Source organism: Megalobrama amblycephala, linkage group LG4 (assembly GCF_018812025.1).
Source record: "Megalobrama amblycephala isolate DHTTF-2021 linkage group LG4, ASM1881202v1, whole genome shotgun sequence".
Taxonomy (NCBI): Eukaryota; Metazoa; Chordata; class Actinopteri; order Cypriniformes; family Xenocyprididae; genus Megalobrama; species Megalobrama amblycephala.
In genome coordinates, this window is record NC_063047.1 from 45,427,644 (window position 1) to 45,442,305 (window position 14,662).

Consider the following 14,662-nt stretch of genomic DNA (forward strand, 5'->3'; position numbering starts at 1 on the left):
TAAAGAGCTTAGTATCAGGTGATAGTGCCCCAAGATAGGCCGAGATGTTGGCTGACTCGAACAGGTATTAAAAGCATGCTCAGTAGAGTATATATGGGGGCCGGATAGTTTTAAATTTGAGTAAGAGGAACTTAATTATTATTTTTCCTATTTCTGTTTCTGCATTCTGCCTTCTGCCAACTTGCAATTTGCAAGAAAAGACCCCGAGACCCCAATCGACGGAGAGATCCATCCGAGACGGGCTGAAAGGACTTAAGGTTTGAGGTAGGGTACACAGACTCCAGTTCTTTTCCTTTGATTTGCTTATTATTGGGACAAACAAGATGCAGTTTTGCAATTTCTAAAGTTTTGAAGAAAGATTAATTGAATTGGATTGGAGCAAATTCTGTGAAATTCTGTCTGATGTTGGATGTTGTTTGTTTGTTTATGTTCTTTGTTTGCATGTTGTGTTGTTTTGTGTTGTGTTGTGTTGTGTTGTGTTGTGTTGTGTTGTGTTGAGCTGTGAATAAGTAAGAGAGACACTGGCTAGTCCCAGTTTTAAGAGGTGTATCCCGTTAGCCTATAGGGATGATGAAATTCGACTGAATTCGCCACAGCGGTATCCTTTCAATTTAACAAGATATACTTACGTAAGACGTCATGTAGGATTGAGATTGAGTGGCCAAGTTGAACAAATATTTGAGCAAGATTTTGCAGTTTTGGGGATTGGTTTTACTAAAGCATGGTATTATGATTACAATCTAGACCCATATTTAATGGTAGGTCAAACATCCTTGTATTTGTTGACTAGACCTAATTTAAGACCATACATAGATAGAAGCACAGGAGAATTGGGATTGAATCCTGTTCCTCCTATTCCAGGATATCCCATGATTTGGGCTTGGAGATATAGCTCAGATATTTATCCAGTAAACTGAATTTATAAGATTGTTTTTTCCTCTTTCTCTCCTTCTAGCAACGAAGAATTTGCTTATTCTGTCTGCCCTCTTTTTGCTGTTGCTATTACTCTCGTTGAAATAAGAGAAGAAAATATATAGGAAGAATATCTTGCTTTTGCTATTGTTTCTGCAAAGAAGTACTTGCTTGCTTAATTAACAATGGGGAATTGCTGCGGTAAAATAAAAACTGAAAAAACTGAGATCCGGGGTCCTTTCCGAGAATTGGTTAGAGAGTGGAATTTGCGAGAAGAACAAATTGCTCAAATTCAGTTGTGGTCAAAGTTCACAAAAGGACAATTTGAGAAAAACTGTGGTACTTTGAGTGTGTCAATTTTAGGAGAATCAAGACGTATCTTGGAGAATCTATCCCCAAAGAAGCGGCTGACGGATTGACTGGACGCTGTTCAACAGATGGGAGCGGGAAGCGGAGGCTCGATACGAGAGGCAAAGAAAAGGTGAGGAGGAAAAGGTTGCTCTTATTGCCTTGCAGACCAAGAAGCAGAAGCAAGAGCTCAGATGATGATGAGGATGAGAGGGATGCAGGGGTTTATCAGGAAGTTCGAAGACTCCTGAACGAGGCGATGACACCTGAGTTGCGTGAGCCCCTAAGCCGTGTATTCAAGGGGGTGAAAAGAAAAGCTGGAAAACCACCTCTCACACACCCAATGAAAACTCGGCCGGTCTCTGTGATTGGGAAAAAGACTGAGAAAACTTGTAATTTGCCTATGCTTCAGTTTCCAGGTGCTGAAGGGCCAGTGTGGGTGGAGAGACCTTGGGATTTGGAAGAGCTTCGAAATGTGACAGCCGCACTCCCAGATCCAGAAAAAGGGGTAGAACGGTTCATAAGTGCAGTTACAAATGTTGATGTAACTTATAAACCCACAGGTCGAGACCGGTCAGCAATATTCAGTGCAAGACTGGGATTGAAGTGGACAGAAGTGCGTGGAGCAGGCGAAGACGCTTTCAACCCCGACCTGCAGCGTCTGGATGAAGGAGGAACTGAAACTCAGGAGTGGAGAGTTCAATGGACAGCAATGCTTGAGAGACTGAGACTGGCTTACCCACTACGGCCAGACTGGGCAGCGATTGCCAACACGAAGCAGTTGAAAGGTGAGACTGTCACTGCTTATCTTGCGAGACTAAAGACTGTTGTTGATGAATGTACAGGTCTTCCAGAAGGAACCAACAACACAGGAGTTCTGAAACACCATTTTGTAAATGGCCTGCTTCCAAACATACAGAAAGCTGTCAAATTGACCTGCATTGGATGGGAAGCTCAGAATCTGGAAGTAGTGATGCAACATGCCAAACATGCTGAGCAGAATGATGAAAAGAGGAACACAGAGAAACAGCAGTAGTTGGAGAATGCTCAGTACATGTTTTACCAGTCCCAGTCCAACAACCAAATGCCAAGAGATGACAACTATCAAGAGGCAAGAAGAGGATGAGGCAGAGGCCGTGGCAGGTGGAATGCACAGAATGGCAGGATTGGGGACAGAGACAGGTGTAGAATCTGAGGCCAGAAAGGTCATTGGGCCAGGGAGTGTCCAGAAAATCCGAACAACTTCCCCCAACAGCAGCAGTACCAAAATAACTTCCGACAGCAGCCACAGCAGAGCTATCCGCAGCAGAGGCAGAACTACAGAGAGCAACAACACACTTCTTCTTTTCCTCCCCCTCCGCCAACGGCAAGCTCCACAGCATAGGATGAGGAGGGAGACACTCAAACCCGAACAACTCAGCTTATTCAACTGACTAAAGACCCAAGCTCAAATCCAATGATGACGATACTTGTACAAGGACTTCCAATCTCCATGTTATTGGACACTGGGGCCACGAGGTCAACACTTACAGTAGAGACTGCATCTAAATTTGATAAATTGCCACTTTCTGACCAAACTTGTACTACTTATGGTATATCAGGGATAGCACAGATTGATAAAGTGTCAATGCCATTAGCAGTAGTTAATGGGGAGAAAAAGTGTACACATTCATTTCTGATTTCTCAAACATGTCCTTTAAATTTGATGGGCAGGGATCTAATTTCTAAATTAGGATTAACAATCGATGTTTCCTTGAGGGGAGTTGAAGTGACAACTATGAGTGCTAATTTTGCTCAGATATTACCAAACTGGTATTATAATTGGGCTATAACTCCTTCATTTGATCCATATTCAGAATTTAGTTTTATACCTGCTGATTATGAAAAACCATCTCATTTCCATTGCACTTCATGGTTTGTGGGTCATGAGAGAAACAGTGAATATGAAGAAAGTTGGTTCGATGGATCTCTGGGTGAGACATTGAATCTTGAATATCTGTTAATATCGCAACATTTCTCAGCATTCACTGTAAAACTAACGCCATCTCAATCTACTCTTTTCCAACAGATGCAAGTCCAGCCTCACGTCTCAGTGGGGAAAAGAGGAAGCTCCTGGGCGGAAGTAGGAGTGTGGCTCACGGAGCAAGTGGAGAAGGGGGCTGGACTTGGCATGATGATGGGTATTATACAAATGAAGCAGGGGTAAGAGCATATCCAGCAATGCAGACAGTGACGGTTCACAGGTTGTGCAGTGAAGAGAGAAATAATATTTCTAGTACTCCAATTGAAAATGATTTTGATTTATCAGGGGTTCCAGATACTCTTTGGGCAAAAGATAAATTTGATATTGGTCGGATAAAGAATGCAACACCTCTTGTAATCACGCCTAAAACTCAGCACAGGCCATATAGGCCTCAATATCCTCTCAGCAAAGAAGCTGTAGAAGGAATTTCTAAAGTTCATGCAGCGCTCGTCGAAAAGGGGGCTATTGTGCCTTGTCCAGATTCACCCATCAATTCACCGATACTCCCTGTAAGAAAGGCATCAGGTGAATGGCGTTTTGTGCAGGATTTGCGATTGGTGAATGCAGCTGTTCAGCCTCGTTCTCCAATCGTACCTAATCCTTCTATAATTCTATCCGAGATTCCAAATAATGCCACTTACTTCTCAGTAGTTGATTTGGCAAATGCATTTTTCTCGATCCCAGTCCACCCAGAGAGTAGATTCTGGTTCTCATTCCAATTCCAGAATAAGCGCTGGACTTGGACTGTAATGCCGCAGGGATATATAGAATCTCCCACTGTGTTTACCGAAGAACTTTCCTGAAATTTAGAAAGTTTCATCCCACCTAAAGGAAGTACATTAATTCAGTATGTGGATGATTTGTTGATTTGCTCCCCAGACAAAGCCTCCTGTGAAGCCGACACACGTGCATTGTTGAATTTCTTAGCAGAAAATAGGGCTGGACAATAATTCAATATCAATATATATCGCGATATAATTTTTTTCGATAACGGTGTGTGGCGAGGGGGGAGTGGTTTAGCGGGGTCTGCAACAGGAGGGAGCGTCTGGGGATGTGCGGTGATTGAACGGGTTGAATGTAAATCACGAACACCTGTTTCTTGTTCCAGTAATTGGCGTGGAGACAGGATAAAACGGCAGGAGAAGCAGGAGCGTGTGAGAGAGAGAGGGACTGCTGACAGTCGCTGTGTGAGCCGTGCTCGTTCCATGGAGTGAAGCCCGTCCTTGGATGTGGAATTATTGAGTGTGCGTTGCACCGTCTTTTTGTTTATGTGTTTGATATTTTCTCTGGTGAGAATAAAGACTGTCAGCAGCCAAAGCCGATCCCTGTCCTCTTCCTTCCCACTATACAAGAACCTTTATTACACTGGTGCCGAAACCCGGGAAGGAAGACGGAAGCCGCCGCCATGCAGGCAACCCCCGCCGCTGGAATGCCGTTTGCGGACATCATCGCGTCCCTCGCGGCCCTTCATCAAGAACAACATCGGGCCCTGCTGGACCTCCGAAATGATCAGGAGCGTTGCTTCGAGGCGATTGTCCAGGGCCAGCAGGAGGACCGCGAGAGGTTCCGGAGCTGGATAGACCGGGAGGTTCCCGCGGAGACCAGCGCGACAGCTGCTGGTTCCTTCCAGCTGGCACTGCAGAAGATGGGCCCGCAAGATGACCCGGAGGCCTTCCTGGACCTATTCGAAAAGACTGCTGAGGTGTCAGGTTGGCCCCGGGACCAGTGGCCCATGCGGCTCGTCCCGCTGCTTTCGGGCGAGTCGCAGGTGGCAGCGCAGCAGCTGCCCATCCAGAACCTCCTGGTCTTCAACGACCTCAAGAGGGCCATCCTGCAGCGGGTCGGCCGCTCCCCCGAGCAGCACCGTCAGCGTTTCCGGTCTCTGGAGCTGGGGGAGGCGGGCCGGCCTTTCGTGTTGGCCCAACAGCTCCGGGACTCGTGCCGCAAATGGCTGCAGATGATCGATCGGGTGGTGCTGGAACAGTTCACCACTCGGCTTCCGAAGAAGACCGCCGAGTGGGTCCAGTGCCACCGGCCCACGTCGCTGGATTCGGCCATCCAATTGGCGGAGGACCACCTGGTTGCGTGCCCAGTGGTCGGCGAACCCCTGCCATCTGTCTCTCTCTCTCCCTCTCTTCCTCCCCTCTCTCTCTCCAGACCTGTCCCTCTACCTAGGTCCTGTCCGCCCGGCCCGCCTCGTGTTCCGCCCCGGGGGCGGGGTGGAACGGATCATCGGCAGTTCGTGGCGCCGAGAGCCCCGCCCAGGGGGGCGGGACTAGCCACCGCCGGGCTGGACCCCGCGCCTGCTTCTCCCCTCTCTCCACGCCAATCATTCGGCCCGTTCTCCGCCACTGGAGCGGCGGGCAGGTCTGGGCCGGCCTGTTGCCGTTGCGGGGACCCGGATCACTTCATAGACCGGTGTCCAGTGATGGAGGTGGGGACATTGATCCGGGTCCCGGACGACCTGCAGGTCGCCCCCGGTCAAGCTGGTCAGTACCAGATACCAGTGAGTATCAAGGGGGGTACATATCAGGCTTTGGTGGACTCAGGTTGTAACCAAACCTCCGTGCATCAAAGCCTGATTTCATCCGGGGCATTGGATACAGGCCGCATGGTTAGGGTACGGTGTGTGCACGGGGATATCGCGAGTTATCCGTTGGTGTCAGTCAGGATTCTATTTAGGGGACAAAAGCATAGTGTGGAGGTGGCAGTTAATCCGCACCTCCGGCACCCGATAATTTTGGGGACGAATTGGCCCGCATTTAATAAATTATTGGGACATTTATGTTCGGGGGCCTCTTGGAGTAAATGCTCGCGGGGAAAGGAAGTGCGAGTGCAGGCAGGGGAGACTGACCGGGGACCAGTGGTGACTGCCTCAGGGGAACAGAGCGGAATTGGGAGACTGATTCTCTCGGACCGTGATGATTTCCCCCTGGAGCAGTCTCACGATGAGACGCTGAAAAATGCGTTTGAGAGGGTCAGCACGATCGACGGTCAGCCTCTCCAGCCTGGACGACCAGTGATTTATCCCTATTTTGCGATTATTAAGGATAGGTTGTATCGAGTGACCCAAGACACTCAGTCAAAAGAGGATACAACCCAGTTATTAGTACCAAAGAGCCGCAGGGAAATGCTTTTCCATGCGGCTCACTCTAACCCAATGGCTGGACACTTAGGACAAACAGCGACACTAAATCGCCTCATGGCCCAATTCTTTTGGCCGGGCATCCACGAGAACGTGCGCAGGTGGTGCGCGTCTTGTCGTGAATGTCAGCTGGTAAATCCTCCGGCCACTCCAAAAGCGCCTTTGCGCCCCCTTCCATTAATGCAGGTCCCCTTCGAACGAATTGGTATGGACCTCATCGGGCCATTAGAGCGATCAGCGAGAGGGCAGCGTTTTGCATTAGTCATTGTGGATTATGCAACACGATACCCAGAAGCAGTGGCTCTCCGCAACATTTCCGCTAAGAGTGTTGCGGACGCCCTCTTCAGTTTAATCTCCCGAGTGGGGATTCCGAAAGAAATCCTCACTGATCAAGGCACGGCTTTTATGTCACGTACGCTACGCGAACTGTACGAATTGTTGGGCATTAAATCGATTCGAACCAGCGTCTTCCACCCACAAACAGACGGTTTGGTCGGACGCTTTAATCGCACGCTTAAATCCATGATTCGTAAGTTCGTTCAAGAAGACGACAAAAATTGGGACAAATGGTTGGAACCCCTGTTGTTCGCTGTGCGAGAGGTCCCGCAAGCCTCCACGGGGTTTTCCCCCTTTGAGCTTCTCTTTGGGCGCCACCCCCGCTTTGTGTTGGATGTCCTAAGAGAGTCTTGGGAGGACGGACCATCTCAATCGAAAAATGAAATTCAGTATGTGCTGGACTTGAGAACAAAACTCCACACTTTGGGGCGGCTATCTATGGAGAATTTGTTACAAGCCCTGGACAGACAGTGCCGGATGTATGACAGGGGAACTAATCTGCGTAAATTTGCACCGGGAGAGAAAGTGCTCGTATTACTCCCCACGTCAAGCTCAAAATTACTGGCGAAGTGGCAAGGACCATTTGAGGTCACACGGCGAGTTGGTGATCTCGATTATGAAGTAATACGGTCCGATAGGAGAGGGGCACGTCAAATTTATCACCTCAACCTCCTTAAAAAATGGAGTGAGGCGGAGTCAGTGATGCTGGCGACGGTGATTAGCGGGGAGGATGATCTCGGGCCAGAGGCGAATGTAAAAAAACAATCCCTCGCTCTGGCCCCGGGGGGAGATCACCTTTCGCCCTCACAGCTCACTGATGTTTCCAAATTACAGGCTGAGTTTGCCGACGTGTTCTCTCCCCTACCGGGCCGTACTGACCTCTTTCAGCACCACATCGAGACAGAGCCGGGCGTGGTGATTCGCAGCCGGCCGTATAGGTTACCTGAACACAAAAAAAAGTGGTTCAGGCAGAATTAGAGGCAATGCTTGAAATGGGGGTAATAGAGGAATCCAGCAGTAACTGGGCGAGCCCGATAGTTTTGGTTCCCAAAACAGACGGCTCAGTGCGGTTCTGTGTGGATTATCGCAAGGTGAATGCAGTGTCGAAATTCGACGTGTATCCAATGCCGCGTGTGGACGAATTGCTTGACCGGCTCGGTACAGCTCGCTTTTATTCGACACTGGACTTAACGAAAGGGTATTGGCAGATCCCCTTGTCTCCATTATCCAAAGAAAAGACCGCTTTCCCGACGCCGTTTGGATTACACCAATTCGTGACCCTTCCGTTCGGGCTGTTCGGGGCACCGGCTACCTTTCAGTGACTCATGGACAAGATCTTACGGCCCCATGCTGCATATGCGGCTGCCTATCTGGATGACATTATTATTTTTAGTAATGATTGGCAGCGGCATATGCAGCATTTGAGGGCTGTCCTGAGGTCGCTGAGAGGGGCTGGGCTCACGGCCAACCCGAAGAAGTGTGCAATTGGGCGCATGGAAGTAAGGTATCTGGGCTTCCACTTGGGATATGGACAGGTGCGTCCCCAAATTGATAAGACAGCAGTGGTTGCAACCTGTCCGCGTCCCAAGACCAAAAAGGAGGTCAGACAGTTCCTCGGGCTGGCGGGATATTACAGGAGGTTTGTTCCTAATTATTCAGACCTCACCAGCCCGTTGACTGATCTGACTAAAAAGGATGCACCAGATATGGTCCAGTGGACGGAGCTGTGCCAGCAGGCCTTTACCCAGGTGAAGGCTGCTTTATGTGGCGGGCCGTTACTTCATTCCCCTGATTTCTCTCTCCCCTTTTTGTTGCAGACAGACGCGTCGGACAGGGGGCTGGGTGCGGTCCTGTCCCAGGAGATAGAGGGTGAGGAGCGGCCGGTGCTGTACATTAGCCGCAAGCTCTCCAAGAGAGAAGCTAAGTACAGCACCGTGGAGAAAGAGTGTTTAGCCATCAGGTGGGCCGTCCTCACCCTCCGCTATTATCTCCTGGGGCGGGAGTTCACCCTCTGTTCGGACCATGCCCCTCTGCAGTGGCTCCACCGCATGAAGGACACCAACGCGCGGATCACCCGTTGGTATCTCGCTTTACAGCCTTTTAAATTCAAGGTGATCCACAGGCCGGGTGTTCAGATGGCTGTGGCCGACTTCCTCTCCAGAAAAGGGGGGGGGGGGGGGGGGGGGGGGGGATGCAGGCCAGACGGCTCCCCGGCCTGAGTCGGGCGGTGGGGGTATGTGGCGAGGGGGGCGTGGTTTAGCGGGGTCTGCAACAGGAGGGAGCGTCTGGGGATGTGCGGTGATTGAACGGGTTGAATGTAAATCACGAACACCTGTTTCTTGTTCCAGTAATTGGCGTGGAGACAGGATAAAACGCCAGGAGAAGCAGGAGCGTGTGAGAAAGAGAGGGACTGCTGACAGTCGCTGTGTGAGCCGTGCTCGTTCCATGGAGTGAAGCCCGTCCTTGGATGTGGAATTATTGAGTGTGCGTTGCACCGTCTTTTTGTTTATGTGTTTGATATTTTCTCTGGTGAGAATAAAGACTGTCAGCAGCCAAAGCCGATCCCTGTCCTCTTCCTTCCCACTATACAAGAACCTTTATTACACGGTGATATGATTTTTAAACACATTTCCGGTATTTCGGAATTTTATATATATTTTATATATACATTACAACATCACTGACTTGAGGTGCAGCCGTTAGAAAGAGCAGAACGCGATTGGCTATTTGCGTGGTGACGTACACCACAGAGACATTAAACACCAGCCAGTGTTCAAGAGTTGTACGCTAAGATCAAACGCGAACGCGGCAAGTTTTACAAAATGAGTACACCTGATGCAAATGCGACGGAACAAGCTTCCACAACTTGATGAAAATATGTGTGCATAACTACACCGTGCTGGTTAATGTTTGGTGCAGGAGAATGTGTGAAATAAAAACTTTAAACACGGATACTTTATTCTGTATGAGCTATGTGTCACGTGGCTAGTGTTATTAAACTCATCGTGGAGCTCCGCGCTGAAACAGAGCATATGCGCGCTCCGCTTGTATATCATAAAAACAATCGTATTTTTCATGTGTTTGTATTCAAACTCCAGTTCTGACCGCATCGCGAGCAAAATACAAACAACACACGTGCTTGTGCTGAGGTAAACAGCCTACGGCTTGCGTAGGCCTATTTGAATGCAGCTAGAGCAGGCAGAGGTGAATGAACAGCACTTTTGTGACATTTAAATTCTCCGCTGTAATGCGATCTCATGCAAACATATTTTCCATTTATGCTGGTAGATTACAGCAAAACAATCCACTTCCGAGAGAAGTGATGCTTCCTCATGCATAATACTGCAATTATAATCTTATGCATAGGGTTGAATGTGATTGAAAAATCCGTCCCTTTCTCACTTTGGTGGTGCGTCGCCCTATTGCCCTAATGAAGAAACTGCCCCTGATGCATACTACAGCGCAGTGATTGGATTAAATGAGCTTTATGTCATGAATATATATATATATATATATGACCGGATACTGTAGACCATGGATCCAAGATTATGCTGAGATCTCAAATCCCCTTCTCATGGCAGCTCATGAGGTCAAAAAAAATGACAGATCTGAACACTTGGACAGACGAACGCCAAATTGCATTTGAGAAATTAAAATTATCATTGACCACTGCACCCAGCTTAGGGTTGGCTGATTATACAAAGGTTTTTGAATTATTTGTCTCTGAGAAAAAAGGGTTCATGTCTGCTGTTTTAACTCAGTCCCATGGTGACCGTCGACGCCCGATCGATATTATTCCAAACGATTAGACACTGTCGCAAGAGGAATGCCACAGTGCCTACGTTCTGTAGCCGCCACGGTCGAAGCTGTATTAGCATGTTCGGATTTGGTGGCTTTCCATCAATTAACTGTTTATGTTCCTCATGCAGTACACGCTTTGTTATTGCAGTCAAGGACAGCTCATCTGACAGCTGCACGTTCACTGCACTGGAAAAACGTCCTGCTCACAATGTCAAATGTCACATTGAAAAGATGCACCACGTTAAACCCGTCGACACTACTTCCCACAGAGGAAGATGGGGAACCCCACGACTGTACACAGGTAGTAGAGATAATGATGAAACCACGACTTAATTTACAAGATACACCTTTATCCAATCCTGAATTGATTTATTATGTGGATGGGTTGTGTCTCCGGAATCCACATACGGGACTGCTTTCAACTGCATATGCCATTTGTAAATTCGAGATAGTTGAAACCCAATGTTTACCTCAACATCATTCAGCTCAAGCAGCAGAACTTGTTGCACTCTCGCGTTCTATCACAATATATACTGACTCACGTTATGCTTTTGGCGTCTGCCATGACCATGGAGCAGTATGGAAGAACCGAGGTTTCCTTACTGCTAATGGAAAACCCGTGGCACATTCAAAATTGATTGATAAGTTATTGGAGAATTTATTGTTGCCAAAAGAAATCGCTATTTGTAAATGCGCGGCTCATATGAAAAGTTCTGACGAAATATCGAAAGGTAATAATTTTGCCGATTCCATAGCAAAAAACACCGCACTGACGGGATGCGTGCCAACTGAATTTATAGGTTTTACATCCCTCGCTACCGATAGCACCCAGCTACCACCATCATTAAGCGAGGTTCAGAAACTGGGTACTGACCGTGAGTTGAAAATTTGGTCAGAGGGGTGTAAAAGATGATGAAGGTGTCTGGAGAGATACCGAAACAGGTAAGCCATTTCTGCCTAAACAGCTATATCCAAACTTTGCAAATTGGGCTCATGGGGTAGATCATGCCTCAAAATTGGCTATGAATGATTTGATCAGTACTTCCTGGGTGGCTCCAGGATTTACAGCAGTGGCAGAGAAGTTTTGCCAGAAATGCCACATCTGTGCAGCGAATAATGTGGGAAAGCAGAGTAAACGGATTGTTCCCTCTGCTCACCCTGTACCAGAATTTCCCTTCGAGCATGTCATGATGGATTTCATTGAATTGACACCATGTCAAGGGTAGAAGTATTGTCTTGTAATTATTGATATGTTTTCAAAGTGGGTTGAGTGTTTCCCAAGCAGAAAAGCTGATGCTGCGGCTGTAGCAAAAGCTCTAATATGAGAGGTAGTTCCTAGATGGGGAGTGCCTGGAAAATTGTCTAGTGACAATGGAACACATTTTGTAAATAAAGTTATAACTGAATTGGCAAGAGGATTAAGAATAAATTTGAGAAAACATTGCTCCTACAGGCTGGGAAGGTGCAGGTGCAGCTGAGAGAGCTAACCAGACGATAAAGAATAAATTGTGTAAAGTTATGGCAGAAACTGGAATGACATGGGTCCAAGCCTTACCCATTGTTTTGATGGCCATGAGAGCCCGAAAAGGGGCAAGAACAGCCCTCAGCCCACATGAAATTCTTACAGGTCGTCCCATGCGAGTAGGAATTGAACCTCCTCCCCAGGAGGGCTTGGCGGGGGTGGATGAGCAAATGAGAAAATATATGTTATCCTTAACCAAAACTATCAAAACAATCCATTCGCAGGTTAAAGCTGCTCTGCCAGTTCCAGGTGTTGGACCCCAGCACTCTTACGAGCCAGGACAGTGGGTCTGGATCAAAGATCTCAGGCGAAAGGCGTGGAACAACCCAAGGTGGCTAGGGCCATACGAGATCAATCTAACAACAAACACCGCAATCAAGGTCGCTGAACATGACACCTGGGTTCACGTGTCACATTGTAAGCCCCACCAACACGCAGATTCAAGCCAAAAGTAGAGGAAATCAGGGCATACTAGTGACGATCCCTCCTCTGCCAACGAAGGAAAGACCTTGCTACGGCTCGCAAAGAGTCATCAAGGTGAAGATGGAACGCTTCAGACGTCTGTGGGGCCAACGGGATGATCAGCTCTGGGCCGACAAATTGTTTAAGTGTAGCATATGTGTTATTGCATTCATAAGTGTGGTGATTTTGGTTGTGCTTTTGCTTCTATTTGAATTTTCTACAGGGAGTGTTGCAAGTAGAGGGAAAAAGGAGGTGATGTCAGTTCCTGTTCATCATGACCATGCATCTAACGTGAACCAGCATCATTTTGAGTTGAATATGTTTTGGAAATATGCTAGTTACACAGCCAAGCAACATGCAAACCAACAAAAATTGGTAAGGAATGTTGTACTTTTGTTCCAGCTTATGATGCTGATGATGGTAGTATTTCAAGGGTGCTGACTGACATGACAAAGGTTCGGGATGATTTGTGGCAAGATGAACAGGCCAAGAATAAGGGGATAGGATGGAGTTTAGATTGGATCTCTGATGCCTTCCGCAATGCTTTTGGCAATATCTTCGGACCCATACTAAAGTTTTTGGCAATGATATTCGCAACCTTGCTTGTTGCAATGATGATAATTGGGTGTTTGATGAAGTGCATTCGAGTTGTATTGGGAAGATTTGTCCAAAGCATTGTGGAAGCAAGGGAAGAAAGAGAGTATGTAGAATTGTTGCCATCTAACAGGAATGAATACCAAAATCTGCAGGATAATAATGTGCATCGATTTTAATCAAGTTTGATAATTTTTGATTGAAGTAAAATATGATCAAGAGAGGGGAATGTGATGGAATTTTTGAACTAATTAATAATGAACTAACATTTCTTTTCTTCTACAGGCCCAATAATAATAATCTAACTTAGAAATAGAGAAACAGTCACTAGGACTGAGTGTTGTGATTCAGAAACATTCTGCTGTGCTGGCTAGACAGCATCCTTCTGGGGATAAAAAATAGTCTTTGAGGAATTGTTCTAACCTATTGAGTAATCTGAACTATTAACCCTGAGACATTTTTTGATGATCTTGTGATTCAGTTGTTCTAATCTAAATTTATGCGGGACGGAGGAACTGAGATGTTTTCCTTAAATCTGAACCAATTGTATTAAGACTGATGATAATGAGTAATAGATCATGCCATACTGACTGCGAAGTGTTCCTGAAATCCTATAAAACCTGCTGTATTCCTTTGTTCGGAGAGAGATTCTCTGGAATGATGAGAACTCTCCCGGCCGTGATTAAAGCATATTATGAGGCATAGACTGGAGTCTGTCTGGATTTTAGGCTGCAGCAAACCTAAGCACTAGAGATCTTTTTCTATACTATAGTGATAGTGTTTAGTGGAGGTGAGGAGCACTAAAGAGCTTAGTATCAGGTGATAGTGCACCAAGATAGGCCGAAACGTCGGCCGACTCGAACAGGTATTAAAAGTACGCTCAGTAGAGTATAAATTTATAGGTTTATGGGTGTTTGGGACACCCGTGTTTAACTAAGTCAGGTGCGTAGGAAAAATCTACCACAGGCAGATGCCCAGATATCTGATGCATTTACACTCCAAGACATGCACAGATCATTTGACATACAGTATCAGATTCTTTTGTTTCATCCATTGCTATGTTCGTCGCTGTTAATTGGATTCAATGGCGCATTTGAATAGGCTGTCAATCCATAAACTTTGCCATGTGTAGTTAGCAGCATGTAAAAATATATATTTTACAGAAAGTAAGCAAAGATCACTGGCTCTATAATCACTGAAGCTGTCAATTACTTGCATTCAATGCAAGGTACACAAAGCTGCACTTTTGTGAAAATTCCCATTATAATCAATGAAACCGTCTACACTGTGCAATGAATCTCTTATTGACATCGTGTTTATACTTTGTTGGTTATAATGACAGGATTTGCGCGTGTGTAGAACTCACGTTGAACAAAAGCTCCGCCCTTTTAGGCAGATTCTGACTAACTTAAATCTGGTTGGCCATTGTGTTCATGTGCTCAACAGATATGCCTGTGATTGGCTACAAAGCTTAATGCTACAAAAACAAATTGTAAAAAGAAACATTTGATGCTCTTCA

The 14,662-nt window shown here is 46.7% G+C and overlaps 1 protein-coding gene across 1 annotated transcript; it reads left to right on the top strand.

The window, feature by feature from the left end:
* Positions 1-1,243: 1,243 nt before the first annotated feature.
* Positions 1,244-14,144, top strand: LOC125267697. The gene is made up of 2 exons (XM_048189577.1): positions 1,244-2,791; positions 12,312-14,144. Exon 1 carries the CDS (start codon positions 1,520-1,522, stop codon positions 2,294-2,296), a length of 777 nt encoding a protein of 258 aa, XP_048045534.1. The 5' UTR covers positions 1,244-1,519; the 3' UTR covers positions 2,297-2,791; positions 12,312-14,144.
* The last annotated feature ends 518 nt before the right edge of the window (positions 14,145-14,662 follow it).

Excerpts from the sequence above, each read along its gene's own strand:
- LOC125267697 (XM_048189577.1), top strand. The coding sequence starts at position 1,520 with ATGACACCTGAGTTGCGTGAGCCCCTAAGCCGTGTATTCAAGGGGGTG.